General features: G+C 42.5%; 1 protein-coding gene across 4 annotated transcripts in view; it reads left to right on the forward strand.

Moving 5' to 3' along the window:
- The window catches only part of AMOTL1 (angiomotin like 1), a 146,690-nt gene that overhangs the window by 60,689 nt on the left and 68,015 nt on the right, over positions 1–17,986 (forward strand). For 2 of the 4 annotated variants that reach the window (XM_008953811.6, XM_034933558.3), the window contains 2 exons: positions 5,061–5,210; positions 9,439–10,360. In XM_008953811.6, the coding sequence (XP_008952059.4) occupies positions 5,061–5,210; positions 9,439–10,360 (1,072 nt within the window). The remainder of the gene's footprint in view (positions 1–5,060; positions 5,211–9,438; positions 10,361–17,986) is intronic. The other 2 variants (XM_034933559.3, XM_034933560.3) reach the window with 1 other exon arrangement.

Genomic DNA, 17,986 nt, shown 5'->3' on the forward strand with positions numbered 1-17,986 from the left:
CACCTGGGAGTTGTTCTGCAGTTAGTGGTCTCTTTGAGGAATGGGTCACTGGCCTGTAGAGTTGAAAGCACTAGTATTTGCTGCATAGGGGAGAGTAAGGGCCCCCTCATCTTACGGAGCTGCAAGGTACAAGGAATTATCTGGAATTCTCATAGAGACTGGCTTTGGAGGGATCTTTGTCTTTTCTTTAACTCTTACTTGGTACTGAGAACATTCCAGAGAATACCGCCATGTTCTTGCCATCAGTCAGCACGTAGTAAGAAGCATATGTCTTACATGCTACATGCTTGCAGAAATTAGCAAGTACACAGTACACTGCCTGTCTTCAAAGGGCTAATGACTTCACCAGGGCCATAACACCACCCTATTAAATGACTACTGCAAAATACTAGGCAGGTGAAACTTAAGTACCACAAGTTTTGTGTGCCTCAGATCATAAGTGTGGTGACAGTTGAGGGAAGGGAGATCAGTCAGGGCATGGGGGGTGGTGTTGAGAGGCATTCTAGAGGAGGTAAACTGAAGAGGTGCATTTACTAGGATGAACTTTAGAGTAGTTAGGGGCGCATGTGAAGCCAGAAGATGGCACTTGGAGAATGAGGATGACATGTTCACAGGATGCTAGGATGCTGAGGGGACCAGCAGGACTATGCACAGCTAAAGGGGGGCCCTGTTTAGAGACAGCCTTGAAAACCACAAAAATTCCACCCTGAAGTTATAGCCCAAATCATTATGTGTAAGGGAGTGGCATGCCGGCAGTGGAATTTAAGGACAAGGGACTTCCTAGTTGTGTGTATTGTATGATAGTGGAGTGACAGTTTCACGTCCTCCAGGGTTTAAACCTCATGGAGACTTTGAGCCTGTTGTATTATTGGCCTGTGGACAGATTCAGGAACTGACCCTTGGGAATTAGTAGTTCCAGTGGCAGGTGAATCAGAGGAGTGGCTCACCACGGTTTCTGTTGCTCCTCTTGCCTCCCCCAGACAACTCACTTCATTCACCTTAATTCATTTTTTTCCCTTCAACAATGAAGCCGTTGTTATTGCCACTCTTGAGTAGGGAAAACAGTCTTGCTCAGAGTCACATTACCTAAAGGCCTCTGTTACAAAGAAAGCAGTGCATAAAACCATATGGGAAGGAAGTTTTCAGTGCTTCAGAAAAGCAAGCCAAAAAAGCAGTCATGCTCAAAGAGAGAGAAGCAAAGGAGTTTTCATGTTGACAAATGACGTGCAGATTTTGTTAAGAAAAAGGAGCCATTCTTGGTGAAATGGGTCATAGGCAACATAAGGCAGAAATGTTGTACCCTTAAACTAGAATGTTAGAATTTCATCCTTTGTGGAGTGCAGCAAAAACAGATCTTTAGGTTTTCTTCAGGTTAAGGGCCCTAGGCACTGTACTTTCTCCTCCCCAGTGGGAGACTCCCCGGAGAGCTGACTCCTTTACTCAGACCTTAGCTTGTTTTCCATTGCTTTTGCCACTTTCCCTATGCATACTAAAGCTGTGAGTGGTGATTCTTAGATAAGGTTCTGGTTTGAAAGAAATACCTAAAAGTTACCTACAAAGTCCAGAAGTGCTTATATGGGAATGGTCTTTATGAAGCCCCTACAGGCAGCTACACTGTACACAGAACACACTGTAAAGCCAGGGGGGTCCTTGGCAGGCTGTGGGCTCCCCTATAAACTGGCACCATTGCTCAGCCCCTGGTACCGAGCCAGGCTTTGCAGGGGCTTTCTGGGTGGTAATGGTATCTGGGAGGCTTCTGTGGTTTCTCCCAGCTCTCGCTCCTGGCCATGAACTTTTGACATAGAAAACAGCAGTCCCTCTCATACCATAGGTTTCTTTCCAATTCCTCATTTCAGATATCCTTGACCTTGTCGCTTAGATCATGTGCCCTGCATTTTGCCTAAGAAAGTAGACTCAATTTGTGTTGCAGGAGTTCCCAGTGAAGACAGTGAATTAAAATAGGCAGGGAAGGATTAGGTACATGTGGAATGGAACTGCGACCTCTGTTAGATTTTTGTTGTGTGGCCCCGGAATCTGGGGTAGACTCTGTGACTCACATTACTGTCACGTTTCCTTGTCTTTCAAGTGAGAAAGCTAGCAGTTAAAGTGACTCGTAGTAGAAGTCCATCAATGATAGACTGGATTAAGAAAATGTGGCACATATACACCATGGAATACTATGCAGCCATAAAAAAGGATGAGTTCATGTCCTGTGTAGGGATATGGGTGAAGCTAGAAACCATCATTCTGAGCAAACTATCACAAGGACAGGAAACCAAACACCACATGTTCTCACTCATAGGTGGGAATTGAACAATGAGAACACTTGGACACAGGATGGGGAACATCACACACCGGGGCCTGACACTGACACGGACTGGGGGAGGGATAGCATTAGGAGATATACCTAATGTAAATGACGAGTTAATGGGTGCAGCACACCAACATGGCACATGTATACATATGTAACAAACCTGCACGTTGTGCACATGTACCCTAGAACTTAAAGCATAATAAATAAATAAATAAATAAAGTGACTCCTTCAGGCTGTGTCAGTGCTGGGACAGCTCAGCCGGTTGGTTGTCTCTTGGCTTTAGACGAGTGGATGGTACCTGGGCATGTCCATCTGCTGGGTCTGTTGTCATCTGCTCTGCTCTCCAGCCTTTCTTCAGCACTGAGGAGTGGTCAGCAGCAGTGGGAGTGTAACTCAGTAGACGTGCGGGACCCTGGGTGTGTGTGAAGAAGTCCTAAGTGATCTTTGACATGTCTTAATAGTTAGGCATCCTGTCCTTCAGTGTGAATTCAGGTGTGTGTGGGGGTGTGTGAAATGCTTTAGTTCTTTCATAACACTGAGGAAACAGTGGTGAAGGGAAAAGGCATATCTTTGGTGTCCTCTGTGCTCCGGCCCTGCTTCAAGGATTGCCCTCTTTGTAGTGTTCTGTGGTTTGGAGTTCTTAAACCCACTCTTAGTTGGCAGGCCATGAGATAAAGTGTGGAAAAGTAACTCATACTGACATTGTAGTGACAGTGAATGGCTTAGTGCTGGGATCCATACTGAGCTCCACATTGAAAGCACACACACACACAGCCCTACACTCTTCTTTATACACATATTCATATATATATACACACACATATATATTTTAGTTGGACCTCAGTTTTATTATCAGTTTGCTCTGTTTTCATTTAACATTCTTAGTCATGTGACTAGATAGAATCGCCCGAAGTTGTAATATGCTGGCACATGGCATTCCTGACTCAGTGTCTATTTTAAGAAAACATCACACTTTCTTTGATTGAAGCATATGGGCTCTCAACTCCTCTCTTACTCTGATTTGGTAGGAGGGATGGGAATGAAGGCACAGAAAGGTGTTTTGGGGTTTGGTTTTTTTGTTGCTGTTCTCCCTCTTGCTTAGAGCTTCCCCAGTTTCGCTCCACATTGGAATTGCTGGAAGAGCTGTATAAAATACAGGTGCCTAGGCCCTATCCTCAGAGCTTCTGATTGAATAGATCTGGGTGGTTCCTGGGTACAGAGATTTTAAAAGTTTCTTGGGTGATTTTAATGTGCAGCCACAATTGCACCTTGTACCTTTTTCATTTTCCACTGTTTTCCACCTGCCTGAAAGAGGAAGCCAGATTAGGACTTGCCTTTGCATCCAGGTCATCCATGATTCCTAATTTTAGCCCTAGGCTTCTAGATTTATAGATGTAGAGGATGATGCCCGGAAAGGGGCTGAGTTTCTTTTCAGGTTAGTCTTTGTAGGTTGGCCAAAAGGAGAAGGCTGACAGATACTGTCATGCATTGGAACTGTAGTTTTAGACTGATCTTCATATAGTATCATCCATACTTGGTTTATGTTCATCTTTAAAGTGGACATTACAACTACATTATTTTTAATTTATAAGAAAAAAATTCTTGTCAGAATCCTTTTTCTTTCTAGTCCAAAATGTGCCTGTAATACATGTGAGCACACACGCAAATACTGTTTCATGTGTTGAGGCAAAGAAACTCAGGAAGGAGATGAGGACATTCCCATCTTATGGTCGTTTGGTATCAATAATTAGTCACTTACTACTAGCTGTGACCTTGTGGGAAATGGGTAGATAACAAACCTAGTGAGAAATTTCAAATTACCAGTTGGAAGCCATTGCTGAAAAACAGGATTTTTCTTTTAATGGAATTTTCTTTTGAGCAAGGATGTTAATTTTTTAAAAAAGTACTATGATTCTTTCCCCAGAGTAAAATAAGTTACTTTAGCTGAAAAGAGCCTTAAACTTGGTGCCCATTTAGAGGAATCAGTGCGGAGAGGGAAAACAGCCTGGGCCCGTCCTGCTGAATGTTCCCACGGATGTTGTGTGTGCGGTATCGGTGTTACTGTAGTACTATCTCATGTTCAGTGACTGAAGGACTGAACACAGTGTCACATTTAATTGGAACAGGAAGCACACTCCAGTTTGTGTGTGAAGCAGATAAACTGGAGCTGAAAGGCCAGTGCTTGGCAGAAGACCAGACCCCATTGCCCCAGCTCCACACTGTAACATTAGACTCCAGAAGTCTTTGAGTGGGGCAGAGAGCACATTCTCTTGCTAACACATGGTGTGGCAGAATGACCACTCCTTTCTGTATCTTTTAGGTATTTTGAAAGACAGCTGCTCTTCCTGTTTTGCTTTCCTTCAGTGGCCTCCCTGCTTCCCTCCTTTCTGTACTCAACCTTGACCATTCAGAACTTTGTGACACATTCAGTCCCGCAGAGGACTTGACTTTCGCTGGTGCTGCTGCAACCCTTGGAACCGGGTTGTGTGAGAGCATTAGAGCATTCGTGCCTTCACTCAGTGTGTCTTGAGGACTGTTATGTTGACCTCACGGGTCATTTTGGTGGGTGGCTGGACTTGTGATAATTCTGAATAGTAACTTTGGAATTTTATGAATCAAAAAGACAGAGCTCCCTCTGCCAAGTTGAAACACTGTGGGAGAATGCCTGGTGGGTTCTTGTGAGTCACACAGGAAGGAAGGAGGACTTGATGGGCACTCATATTCACTTTGCTTTCTTTCCCCCAGGGTCCCCTTCTGCTTGTTATAGCCCCAGTAGTCCTGTCCAGGTTCTAGAAGACTCCACCTACTTTTCCCCAGACTTTCAGCTTTATTCTGGGAGGCATGAAACATCTGCTTTGACGGTGGAGGCAACCAGTAGCATCAGGGAAAAAGTTGGTAAGTCCTTTTACCGGCACTTGTGTTGGAAAAGCAAAATGATCTTACGTTTCTCATCTTTAGCTCTTTTGCATAATTCAGATGTTTATTCTCTAATCTTGTTTTTTAAATCATCATATTGGATTATTGATTGTCTGTTCATAGATGCCTTATTTTTAATCATGTTTTGCTATGGTGTTAATAGACTGCTTTACTCTAATATGTGACTCTGTCTGAGAGCATCATACCTAAACATGTAGGAACTTCAGAATTATACCACTTATTTTCAGTTTTTCTCTGATTCCTAAATACTTTTTTCTCCCCTTTCTCAGAATCTCATTTCTTTTTTCCTTCTCTGCTTTTGTTTTTATCTCTTTTTGCAAATAATTTAGAAGTTAAAAGAAGTAATTCAGAACTATAGCAAGGAAGGAGCTGTCTCCTTTGTAAAAACTTCCTATCTCTTTTTGAGGGCTTTTGAGACTGGTTAAACTGTGAGGGAATCTTTAAACCACTTTAGGGAAGGATGTCATGGTTCTTGCTAAATGTGCTTATAACTCATCTCTCTCTTACTTCAGTGAAAGGGGAATTCAATAGTTTCCATGCTTGTTGAGATCTATTCCTTTATTATTCATCCAAATACATCATTTTCCTTTGGAAATATATTTTGATTTGAAGTTGCATTCATTTTATTTTAAAATGTTTTAAATTTTTTTTATTTGAATGTGCTTGTTCCATTAAGTCTTTCAGATCAGTTACCCTGAGGGGAGGACTGTGTCCTCTTTACTCTCGTAACCCCAGCACCTGTCCCAATGCCTGAACTATAACACGTTTTCAGTAAATATGGTAGAGTGAAAGAGCAGACCAGTCCAACCCACATTGATCTGTCTTTCCTTGGGTAGTTAATGGTTTATTACAAATATTTGGCAATTCATGTTGTGTAGAGTTTTAATAGTTTGTTTTTATTGTTTAAAATTTTTTTGCTGTTGAACTTTGGGTTTATATCTCAGTTACAGTATTGATTCTTTGACGGTAAGGGATAAATTTCAGTTTATTTCACATACATTCCTATGAGGCAGATATGAAAGTTTCTCCATTTTTCAGAGGAGAGAGGTTCAGAGAAGCCACAGAGGTGAGATTTTGGGGGTAAGGGTGACAGGGAGAGCCTTATGATCAAAGTTGAGCTTTAGGAACCAGTGTGTAAACTCCCTTCATTTCCTCAACAATCATGTCCTGAACGCCTTCTGTGTATCAGGACAGGGTTCAAGGCACTGGGGAGGCAACACATAAATATAACAAACAGAACTCTCTGCTCCCTGGAGTTTGAATCTGGTAGAGGAAGACAGGTCATAATGCAATATGAATTGAAAGGAGAAGGAGCCAGGGGCAAGAGATATTGAGAGGCCATTCAGCATGTCTAAATGGCTGGCAAGGAGAGTTGGAACCCGGAGAGTGACTGAGGGCACGGAAGAATGGATTGGATGGGGGAGCTTGTTGGTGTAGAAACTAGGGCTTGGTTGTGATTTGTAACTGTTATAAATGTGAAATTTCTTAATGAAAATTAGGGGGCCATCACGGAGTTACAGTATTTTGCTATTGCAAGGACAGTAACAATGTCATCTGCTGTCACCTTTTTTTCATATTTTAATACCAAAAATGTAGGAGGGATGTGATCCTTGACAGTTCTTGCCCCAAAAAGGGCAGTTATGAACCTTCTAATGGCATATATCTATTTACATACACATATAGATGTATTAATATACATATATGTATATATCTTGTATATAAGCATATCACACCACCTTTGTTTTTTTCTCATTTCACTGTAGACTGAGAAAAATGAGCGTGGCAGTTGATTAAATGTGGAGAGCAAAGGATAAAAAGGTCAGAAGTGAATATGACACTTCTATCTGGATGACTCATATTTGAGAATGCCATTTATAGGAAGAAAAGATGAACTTGGGGAAGAAAGATTGTTTTGGGAAAATGATGTGCCATATGTACACATAAAACATAGAGCCATCATTACATGAATCTATAAGAGTGAAGGCTGCCTAGAGATGATCTAGTTCAGCTCTCTTGGTTTACAGAGGAGGATATTGAGGCTCAGGGAGGGAAAGCGATTTGTTTAAGGTCATGCCAGTAGTTAGTGGTAGAATTTCTACTTTCATAATGCTATAATAATATCCTTAATGCACTACTTAATAGTCCTGTTGTGAAATGGGCTAAATTTTTTATTTCATGGAGCTCATGTAGGTATTCTTTTATTGGTTAAATATCTGAGCCCCTATGACATCCAGGCATTGGGCTTTGTTTTGGGGAGACCCAGATGAGAAGACATGATCTTTGCCTTTGAGGAGTTTAGATTCTTGTATAAATAAATAATTGCCATCTACTGTGAGAATTGCTGCAATGGAGATATATACAAATGGAGTGGGGACATTGGAGAAAAAGGCTCAGGCCTGCAGGGCTGCAGCAGGAAAGGTTTTACTTGGAAGGTAGTTTTGGAGCTATCACTTGTCCAATAATTTTCCCAAGAGATATGGTGAGATGCATTTTTCTAGGCAGAGGGAAGGCAAGCAAAAGTCCAGAGGCTGGAGAGAGCTAGCATGTCTTGGAAACTATATGTACATAAGTATTGCTGGAGCTTAAACGCCAAAGGATTGCCAGTGGGAGTTGGGAGCAGCATGAAATGTTGTTGGATAGGTAGGTAGTACCTGCTACACCATATGATAGAATGTCAGTTTCATCCTGTAATTGATTATTGAGGAATTTTGGTGCAGAGGAGTGACATGATTAGATTTCTCTATTGGAACAATCTTTCAAGGTAGTGTGCCAGATAGATTGGGGTCAGAGGGGTGGGTTTGGAAGTGGGAATAAGATGAGTGTCAGGGAAATAGATAAAGAGGCTGTTGGAATGACCTGGGTATGTGTTGCTGAGAGCTTGTAATGTGGAATGAACACAGATTTGGTGTCATATCCCAGTTCTGCCTCTTCCCGCCTGGGGGCCTCGGCAATTTACCTTCTGTGAACATCTCTCCTCTTCTGTAAGTTGAGGGAATTACTATCTACCTCTTAGTGTTATATTTGGAATGAATGAAATAACACATGGAGAGAATTTAGTACAATACCTGGCACATCATATACATGTTTAAAGTAGTTCTTATGCTTGTATTGAAGTTATTAATGATGAACTTGGAGATTGGCACGGGAATAAGAAAGAGGGTTGGCAGAGATGTTGAGAAGGTTGAATTGACAGGCAGTGGCTGTCTGGATGTTGGGGTAAAGGGAGAGGAAGGAATTTTGGAAAACCTTCAGTTTTCTGGCTTGACAGAAAGTAGATGAGGCAGGGAATACAGGAGTTGGCATGGGTGGTTAAGTATTTTGGGCGAGGAAGACATGTTGAGTTAGAAGGACTCAGGGCCATTGTCTGGCAGTTGTAGATGTATGGGTCATGAGTCAGTAGTTGATGACGAGGGGTAGGTGTGGTGTCACTGGGAGACGCATAAAGGTGGAAGAGCATTCAGGACAGAGCTGTAGGAAACACCAGAATTTAAGGGACAGGTGGAGAGAAGGGAGCCAGAGATGGTGCATAGAGAGAGGCAGGAGCCAGGACCAAGAGGAGGGGTGACCTGGAGGCCGAATTAGGAGAGCACTGCAGGAAGAGGGTAACCAACCATGTCAAATGCTTCAGAAAAGTTAGGTGTATAATATGAGGGCTGGAAAATTCTCATTGGATTTGCTTACTGGTCAGAGCAGTAGGGAGGTTAGTGGATGGAGCATTTGGGAAGGGGAGACAGCAAGTTTAGGGTACTTACCAAAGACAACTAGACGAGAAGGAAAAGTGAGATACAGGGTGGTAGTTAGAGGTATATGGGAGGGCCAAGAAAAGGTGGTTTCTTTTGGTTTGATTTTGGTTTTCTCTTGTATTTTTTTTTTAAATAGGAAAGACTTGGGTATATTTATGTGATGAAGAGAAAGGACCAGTGGGGAGATTAGAGAAAAGGGAGGGGTTGAAGGATGGAACAATGTTTAAGAGGAAGCAGAGGAGTGGGAGTGCAGAATAGTAGACTCGCTTTGAATTGGAGAAAATTCCATGAGACATTGCCAGGTAAATGGAGGTGATGATGCATTTGAAATCTTATTTTTAAATGTTGCTGTAGTTAGAATGTTAATTATGTACCACATAGTCACAGACATATATCTCCTGTGGAGCTGCCTGATATCTTTTTTTCCTATGTTTATCTTTTAGTTGAAGATCCTCTTTGTAACTTCCACTCCCCAAACTTCCTGAGGATCTCAGAGGTGGAAATGAGAGGTTCCGAGGATGCGGCAGCTGGAACAGTATTGCAGCGGCTGATCCAGGAACAACTGCGGTATGGCACCCCAACCGAGAACATGAACTTGCTGGCCATTCAGCACCAGGCCACAGGGAGTGCAGGACCAGCCCATCCTACAAACAACTTTTCTTCCACGGAAAACCTCACTCAAGAAGACCCACAAATGGTCTACCAGTCAGCACGCCAAGAACCGCAGGGTCAAGAACACCAGGTGGACAATACGGTGATGGAGAAACAGGTCCGGTCCACGCAGCCTCAGCAGAACAACGAGGAACTGCCCACTTACGAGGAGGCCAAAGCACAGTCGCAGTTCTTCAGGGGGCAGCAGCAGCAGCAACAGCAGCAGGGGGCGGTGGGCCATGGTTACTACATGGCAGGGGGCACCAGTCAGAAGTCCCGAACTGAGGGGAGGCCCACTGTGAACCGTGCCAACAGTGGACAGGCGCATAAGGACGAGGCGCTGAAGGAACTGAAGCAGGGCCACGTCCGCTCACTCAGCGAGAGAATCATGCAGCTGTCCCTGGAGAGGAATGGGGCCAAGCAACACCTTCCCGGCTCGGGGAATGGAAAGGGCTTCAAAGCAGGAGGGGGGCCCTCCCCTGCCCAGCCTGCAGGTAAAGTGCTGGACCCTCGGGGTCCTCCACCTGAGTACCCCTTCAAGACCAAGCAAATGATGTCCCCAGTCAGCAAGACCCAGGAGCACGGACTTTTTTATGGTGACCAGCACCCCGGGATGCTCCACGAGATGGTCAAGCCCTACCCTGCTCCTCAGCCTGTGAGAACAGATGTGGCCGTCCTGCGGTACCAGCCACCCCCTGAGTATGGGGTAACGAGGTGATTATCAACTGCAGACGTTTCGTGCGGCTTTTCAAAATTCAATAGTCATGTTATTAGCATTTATTATTTTCAGAGCAGATTAGGTTTTTGTCATCAGGCTTTTTCCCTTATGCATGATATTTAATAAACCACTTTGTGGCCAGAATATATAGGGTGAAATAGAGTAGAGGGCAACTGAGGGATTTTCTCCAAACATAGCAGCAGGCAGTTGGGGACTTATGAGTTTAGGGGAGGGACCTCACTTGTTAGCTGTCCTTGGGAGCTCTGCCTAGTGGCCTGGCAAAGTAGCAATTTTCCAATGGCTTTGTGGAGACCGTCCAAACTCCTGGAACATATTATTACCAGAGGGTTTTATAGTCTTTTTTCATTGTAGATTTTAAAGGAAAATGTAGTCTGAATGCTAGAATGGAGGAGTTAAAGGGACTGTAGAAATCACATAGTCCCATCCCTCACTCAACAGATGAGAAACTAAAGCCTGGAGAGATTAATGAATTTCATAGACACAACTCTGAGGCAGCTGGGGGCTACACTCAAGTATCCTGACTGCCAAAATCTATTCACTCCCTTGCCCTAATTCTTCCTACAGCCTTCACTTGTATTCTTCCAGTTGATTGATGGATTCAGCAGCACCTACTGAGTGTATGCTGTACTCTGAAGCCCTGTTCCTGGTTCAGAGATGGGGTCCCTGCCCTTCAGGACCCTATAGCATTGTCTTGGAGGAAACCAGCATCTGAACAGATCATTGCCATTCAATGTGCTGTTCTAGGAGAGAAATGGGCCGAGGATGCTAGGGTAACAGGTAGGATAGTATAACTCACAACTGGAGGGGCTGGAGAGAGCTTCCCAGAGGAGGTGACATTTGAGTTGGAACTTGAAGGATAAATCAGAGTTGTAGGGTAGAGATGAAGTAGCAGTATGTGCTGTGTGAGGGAGTGCCGTGTCTTCAGACAAAGAGGTCATGAGGATTTTTGTCTGGAATGAGTGGCAATAATGCAGAGCACTGGTGGGCAAGGGTGTGGTAAGAAGTGACAGGAGATATGTTTGGACAGGGAAGTTGGGACCCGTTTGGTTGAGGTATGTTTGGACAGGGAAGTTGATGATGACGGTCTCTGGGTGTCGTATTAAGGAGTTTAGAATTTATCCATAAGCAATTGGGAAAAACGGTGTTCTTAGGTAGGGATGGTAAGTGGATGTCTAACAGCTGATTTTGGTGGCAGTGCATGAATTAGAGGAAAGGGAGCCCGACGCCACAAGGAGCTCCAGGGATGCTTTCAGTAGTCCAGATCAGAATTGGTGAGGGTGGCCAAAGCTTGGGCAGGGAGAATAGAGGAGCATTATGTGCTAAGAGAGGTAGGGAAATAGAACTGACAGGGTTTAGGGATTGGTTAGATACAGAAATTCTGGAATAGGGATGATGGAAATAAGGGAATTACGAATCAAACTCTCAGGAGAGAAATTGGGTCTGAAGATCACACTTTGGGAGTCAGAAATGTTTAGATGTTGCTGACATTGAAGGAGGGGCAGGGAACATGAACAGAAAAGACATGTGGCCACTGCCTATTATTGGATGTGTCATTTTCATGAAGGGCTTTATTTATCTGTTTCTAAATTGAACAAGCCAGGGTTTTCCCAAGCGACCTCAGTGGCTATGTGCAGGACATACCTTGGCTGTACATCTTCTGAAAAAGGAGAGGCTGGAGGTTGGCAGAGGGAGAGTGGCCTGATCTGCCACTGGCTTCCCAGCACTGACACATTTCCCCACATTAGACTGAGAATGCCAGCTCAGAAGCAGCATAACCAACTGTGAGATCTTGGCCAGGCAGGAGAACGCATTCTCCCTAAGTGGGCATAACCCGACTCCTCCCAGGAATCCAAGATGGGATCCAGGAGGCTCTTCTTCCCCCTTTATAGCTCCTTGATCAAATCCCTGGTATTTGCATCACAGTGATTTACCACAGTTGTTTAAAATAAGCCATGATGTTATTCCACCATCATACCAGAGTTTGGCTTATTATATTTCACCCTTTTCCCCAATAACTTAACTCAGCCTCTAGAGCTTGATAGAGGGGAAACTATCCTGAAATGAAATCCCCTTCCTCTTCTTTGCTTTACTATTTGTAAAGTAATATATGCATACCGTGCAATGCATACAGTGGATCACTTTGCCTTTTGTCATTTGGTAATAGGTGTGATGTGAGGTGGGAGAAATGGTCAGGGGAGGAGGGGAACACTTTTGGAGGTCATTTTTCTCAAAGTTATGATGTTAGAAAGAAGAAGAAATGTGTGAGGGATTTGAGCTGACTGCCAGGCTTGGCAGCTGGTTAATATGACGCATCAAATGTCTCAGGAGACGTAACAGACAGGCCATTGAGGCTGGGCCCCAGAGCCACAAGGCCCCTTTGTGAACAGGGCCATGGCTAGCCAGCATGGCTCCAGTGGTGCAGCCCTTGGCTGACTGGGTAAACAATATTGCATCCACACCAGCCCTGCTTCAGACACATTTAACGTGGCCTGAACTCGAAGGATTGGACCTGAAACTTAGCAGTGTGTCATGTTCAACTTGCCTGTGACCCAGAAGACAAGTTGGGCCCCTTCATTTCACTGACACATTATCTTGTGCTTAAAGGGTTATCTGTTTGTCATTGATCGTGATGGTTTAGGAAGCTGCAGGCCATTGTGTACATACGTACAACCACATAGACTCTTGGACTAGAAAGAGACGCCTCTGATGGAGATCATGGAGTCCATCTCCCTGGCTGGTGCTGCAAACGTGGGCTCAGTATGTAATGAGTATTCAGTAGTTTGGTCCAACCCATTACATTGTTGAGACTTCACTCCTTTTTGCCTAGAGGTAGAAAGCTCCAAAGAGACAAGTGATAGAACTTATGAGAAGAATAAGAATTTGAGTTTTTTGTGATCACTCTTGACTCACCATAGCTTACAAATTCTCTCACCTGCTCTGATGCCCTAAAGATGGAGATGTCTGGTAGGTGATTGTAAGGCCCTTTAGGCTCCTTTCCTGGGAACCCTCTGGGAGATGAGGCCTTGACCTCGTTGACTTGACCCACCTTGGCCCATGTGGGTGAGCTACTGTGGCTGGTGGGGGTGGGAGTGCTAAGGCAGCAGGGGCCTGCAGGGAACATGTGTTGGCTAGGGATGAAGGCTCTGGTTTTCCTCTTGTTCTACTATACTTTTTCCTCAACCTGAAAGTGTAAATGGATAAGAATGAGGACAAGATGGGAATTAAACAGGTTGTTACTGTGGAGAATTGTGACCACTCCCAACCCCCCAGGCAAAGGCAAGCATTTGGATATTACTTATGACTCTTTGTGGAAACAGACCACTTCTAGAAGTAGTGACTTGGCTTATGCAATCTGCACTGTTAATGGAAATGAATGCATGAATGAATACCAAGGGATGATCTAATTTTTATCAAAGCAGTTTGGAGTATATTAGTCAACATGCATATTTGTTTTCCAAAGAAATCCATATTTCAAAACATTTGGGAACTAGAGATGCTAAAAAAATTACTTAAAATATCCTACTTTCCTAATACACCCACTAACATTTTTCCTGTACAAATTAATTTTTTCACATTATAATGATAAATTATATTGTTTAGTATCCTTGCTTTTGAAAGATAGCATTGTATCACAAGCTTTTTTCCACAATCCTTTATTTTTTCAAAACCAACATTTTTATTGCTGTATAATATTTCATAAAGTATACCATTTACACCATTTTCTCCATGATAGAGCGAACATCATCATGCATATCAAATTATCTATGTTTTGGCTTCCTTAGGAATCATTATTTAGAAATGAAATTATTGGGTAAATTATAATAAACATTTAAAAGCTTCTGATGCCAGAAAACCTTGTAAAAATATTACGGTGCCTGTTTTACTGCACTTTGACCAACGTTAGTTATTACATCATTATAATTGCAAAATCTTTGCTAATTTAATAGGCAAATAGTGTTTTGTTGTTGTTGTCTTGAGATGCCTGTCGCTCAGGCTGGAGTGCAGCAGTGCAGTCACAGCTCACTGCAACCTCTGCCTCCCAAGCTCAAGTGATCCTCCCATCATAGTCTCCCCAGTAGCTGCGATTACAGGCATGTGCCACCGTGCCCAACTATTTTTGTAATTCTTTTTTGGTAGAGTTAGGGTTTCACTATGTTGGCAAGGCTGGTCTTGAACTCCTGGGCTCAAGCAGTCTACTCACCTTGGCCTCCCAAAGTGTTAAGATTACAGGTGAACACTGCACCCTGCCTGCAAATAGTCTTAACTTCCTATTTGAATTTGTTATAACTGGCTAGGTTAATTTTGTGGGGAAGGGAGTATGTTTTGCTATTTAGACTTAGTTGATCTCAAAAATAGGCTTTTTGTGTTTCTTGTTCCTAAGACTTATATATTATAATGGACTCAGCATAAACTAAAATCTGTTTTTTCTAACACTTGCTCTCATTGTCCATTTTCTAGAACTCTGTCTTCACCCTTAGCAGGTGAGAGTGGAGTAGTTGTGGTGGTGGTAGTCATAGCAGGAGGGTGAAACCTTCACCGAATGCTGACTGTGTGCCAGGCACTTTGTGTGGGTTACTTATCTTCCTTAATCTTTACAACTCTAAAGGGTGGGTACTATTATTATCACAATTTTTACATACAATAAAAACTTAGGCTTAGAGAGGGAGGTTAACTAACTTGATCACAGCCAGCAGCTTGGAAGTGCAGGAGCCAGGTGCAGACCTGGAATGCTTTGCTGCACACTGCGTCTCCCACGAGTGTAAACACTTGGCCACTGTACTTTGCAGTGGAGCCGCAGATTTAAGCTTTCACTTGGGGTCACTAAATCTGGTGAATTTCTAATCAGATTTATAGAATATATCACATGTGATGTCCAGCCTGTGCTCTGCCCACCTTCTGTTTTTTTCAACAGGACCAGAATTCTGGTGAAGTATTCTAGACTCTAGGAAGAAAGCTGTCTGGATACCTCTTTTTCTTCAGATATCTGGGAAGACTGTCACAGACCAGACTTAATGGGGCTGACAGCTCTGGGTGTGGGCTTTCGTCTGTCTTTTGGTTTGCTTTCATTTGGAGGTGCTTTCATTCCTAGGGTGAGGGTTGCGGGTTTTCTGTAGACATTTTTATTAGAATGTTTCCATTATGGAAGATGATAAATACTAACTTAAGACTAATTTGTATGTTTTAGGCAGTATCCATTTGGAAAAAGACTAAGAATGACTCCTGTCAATGAAAAGAACACTTAAGGCTTTGTTTCCACTCTCTCAGCCTGTACATTGCCTTTTTGGCCTTTATCTTGGCTCAATCTTGTCTGTTCAGCATAGGGGATTTGATTTACTAGCTTCCGGGAAGTGGAGAGAAGAGTGGTAACTGTTTATTAATATTTTGTTCATCTATGAGTACATTAATTTGATTTTTTGGTGTGTAGATAGATATTTTATAAAAGCATGACATGGTAGTGTTTGGCCCAGCGCTCCCATCCTAGGTTGATGAAAATATAAGATGATGTCAAAGCCAGAGGAGCTGTGGATTTCCTGTCGTAGAGCAGACTTCTTGCCTTGTCCCAGGACAGCCATCACCACCACCTTCTTTCTCATCAGGGCAGGGGGCTTGCAGTGTCATACATTAAGTGAGGGAACCTGTGGTATGACCTATTCCCCAAATCACTATTTTCCTTTAAAAAAATGCATTATGCATTTTCCCCCAGAAAACCTGATTTCTTTTCATTGAGGATAGAGTCAGAGGCACTGACATTCTCTGGGTACATGCCCACTGACAGTGCAGGGAGGAGGGACAAGTAAAGTGGGGGCAGCCCAAGAGTACATTTGGCAAATTAAAGATAACTCCTGTCCTCAGGGAACCCTGTCAGCCCAGCAGTGCAGCAAGTCCAGTCTAAACATGAACAAGCATGAAGATATTTGCTAAATCACAGGCCTTACTCCTAGTGGGCTCTGTGTTTGGAATGTGCCATATTACAAGAAAGAAGGTTTGATGGTCCTGTCTTACTTTGTGTTGGACATGGCTGGAGGAGGGAGGAGAATCTTGGGAGTAAGTATGTGTTTCCAAAATGGGGAATTATGATTTGCAGTTTATGCAGTCATGAAAATGAATTGCTTTGTGGGATGAAAAGGTAAGCCAGACCCATGGCTGTTGAATTAAAAATGATGCATTGCCCTTAACGAAAATGAGGCCATGGAGCCTTATTTAAATTCCACCAGCTAAACATGTGTTTTGAATACCAGCATGGGAACTCAGGAGTTTCTCCAGTATTTAGGCTGAATTATGGCTGGATGAAGGAAATAAAATGCCCTGTGTGTCCTGACAAACGGCTCTGCAGCATGGGTATTTCAAGAAGCTAGGGTCAAGTTCAGGTTACTTTCTCAGGAAACCTAACAATTCCAGCTGTAATGTATTAAATGAGTGACTTCTCTAAACAGGAGGGTTATCTGTAGCCACCCTGGATAGCAATGATTTTGATCTTAGTTTACCCAAGAGTAGAGTCTTCATTTGAACAGTTATGAGATTTAAGGTGTCTACACGACCACAGGGGTCCAGGTGGGGAGTTCCATGAGTTTGGAAAAAAAATTTCAGGGGGTTTGGGCTCTGACTCTTCCTTCTGGTAGCAAATTGCATAAGTTCTCAGAGCCTCAGTTTCCTTATCTGTGAAATGTTACAGCTGATTTTTTTCCCCTAAAACTATTAGGTTGGTGCAAAAGTAATTGTGGTTTTTGCCATAATAACTGATTTTCTTCGTTCGATAAATAAAACATATTCATTGCACAAAATTTAGAAATACAGACAACTCCCATTCTGCCCCCCAAAAGAAAGAAAATAGAAATTGCCTCAGTCTTATTATCCAGAGATACCATTGTTAAACCCTCTGTTCACTATGTTGCTTCAAGGACTAGAAAATTATAAGAAAATACTTTAAGTTGCAAAGCTCTATATAAATAAGAGGTATTTTTATTGAGTCAACAGAATTCAAATTTGAACCTCTTCACAGCCAAGAAGCCCTATATTATTTAACCTCATTTTAAATTTCATTTTGTTTACATTTTTTCTGAATATTAAAATAACAATGCTGATTTTTTGGTTTATCCATGTTTTCTAATTTTTCTATAATGTACATGTATTATTTAGATAATAAAATTTTTTTAAGTAGCCATACATGTTCATTGTAGAAAATGTGTAAAGAACAGAAAAGTATCAAGAGTAGAAGAAAAATCCATAGTCCCATCACTTGCAGTAATAGCTCCTTCCAGTCTTTTTTTCCTTTTGTAATAGTTCCTTCCAGTCTTTTTTCTCTGCATTATTTTTTACAAAGGCAAAAGCCTAATATATATTATATCTTGAGAAATTTGTTAATATTGATAAACTGAGAAATGTTTTGATTTTAATTTCTCTATTAATTTTGCATAGGAAAATGTGTGTTTAGCCCCCTGCATTTTCTCTTTATGAATTACTTCACTACATCCTTTTTCTATTTACCCATTGATTTTTTTTCTTTTCCTGTCATGTTTTGCAAAATTTTTGTCAAACAAGCCATTTTTTATTACATATTAGCCTAATAGCCTAATTATAAAGGAACATAGAGTTTAATATAT

Source organism: Pan paniscus, chromosome 9 (assembly GCF_029289425.2).
Source record: "Pan paniscus chromosome 9, NHGRI_mPanPan1-v2.0_pri, whole genome shotgun sequence".
Classification (NCBI taxonomy): Eukaryota; Metazoa; Chordata; class Mammalia; order Primates; family Hominidae; genus Pan; species Pan paniscus.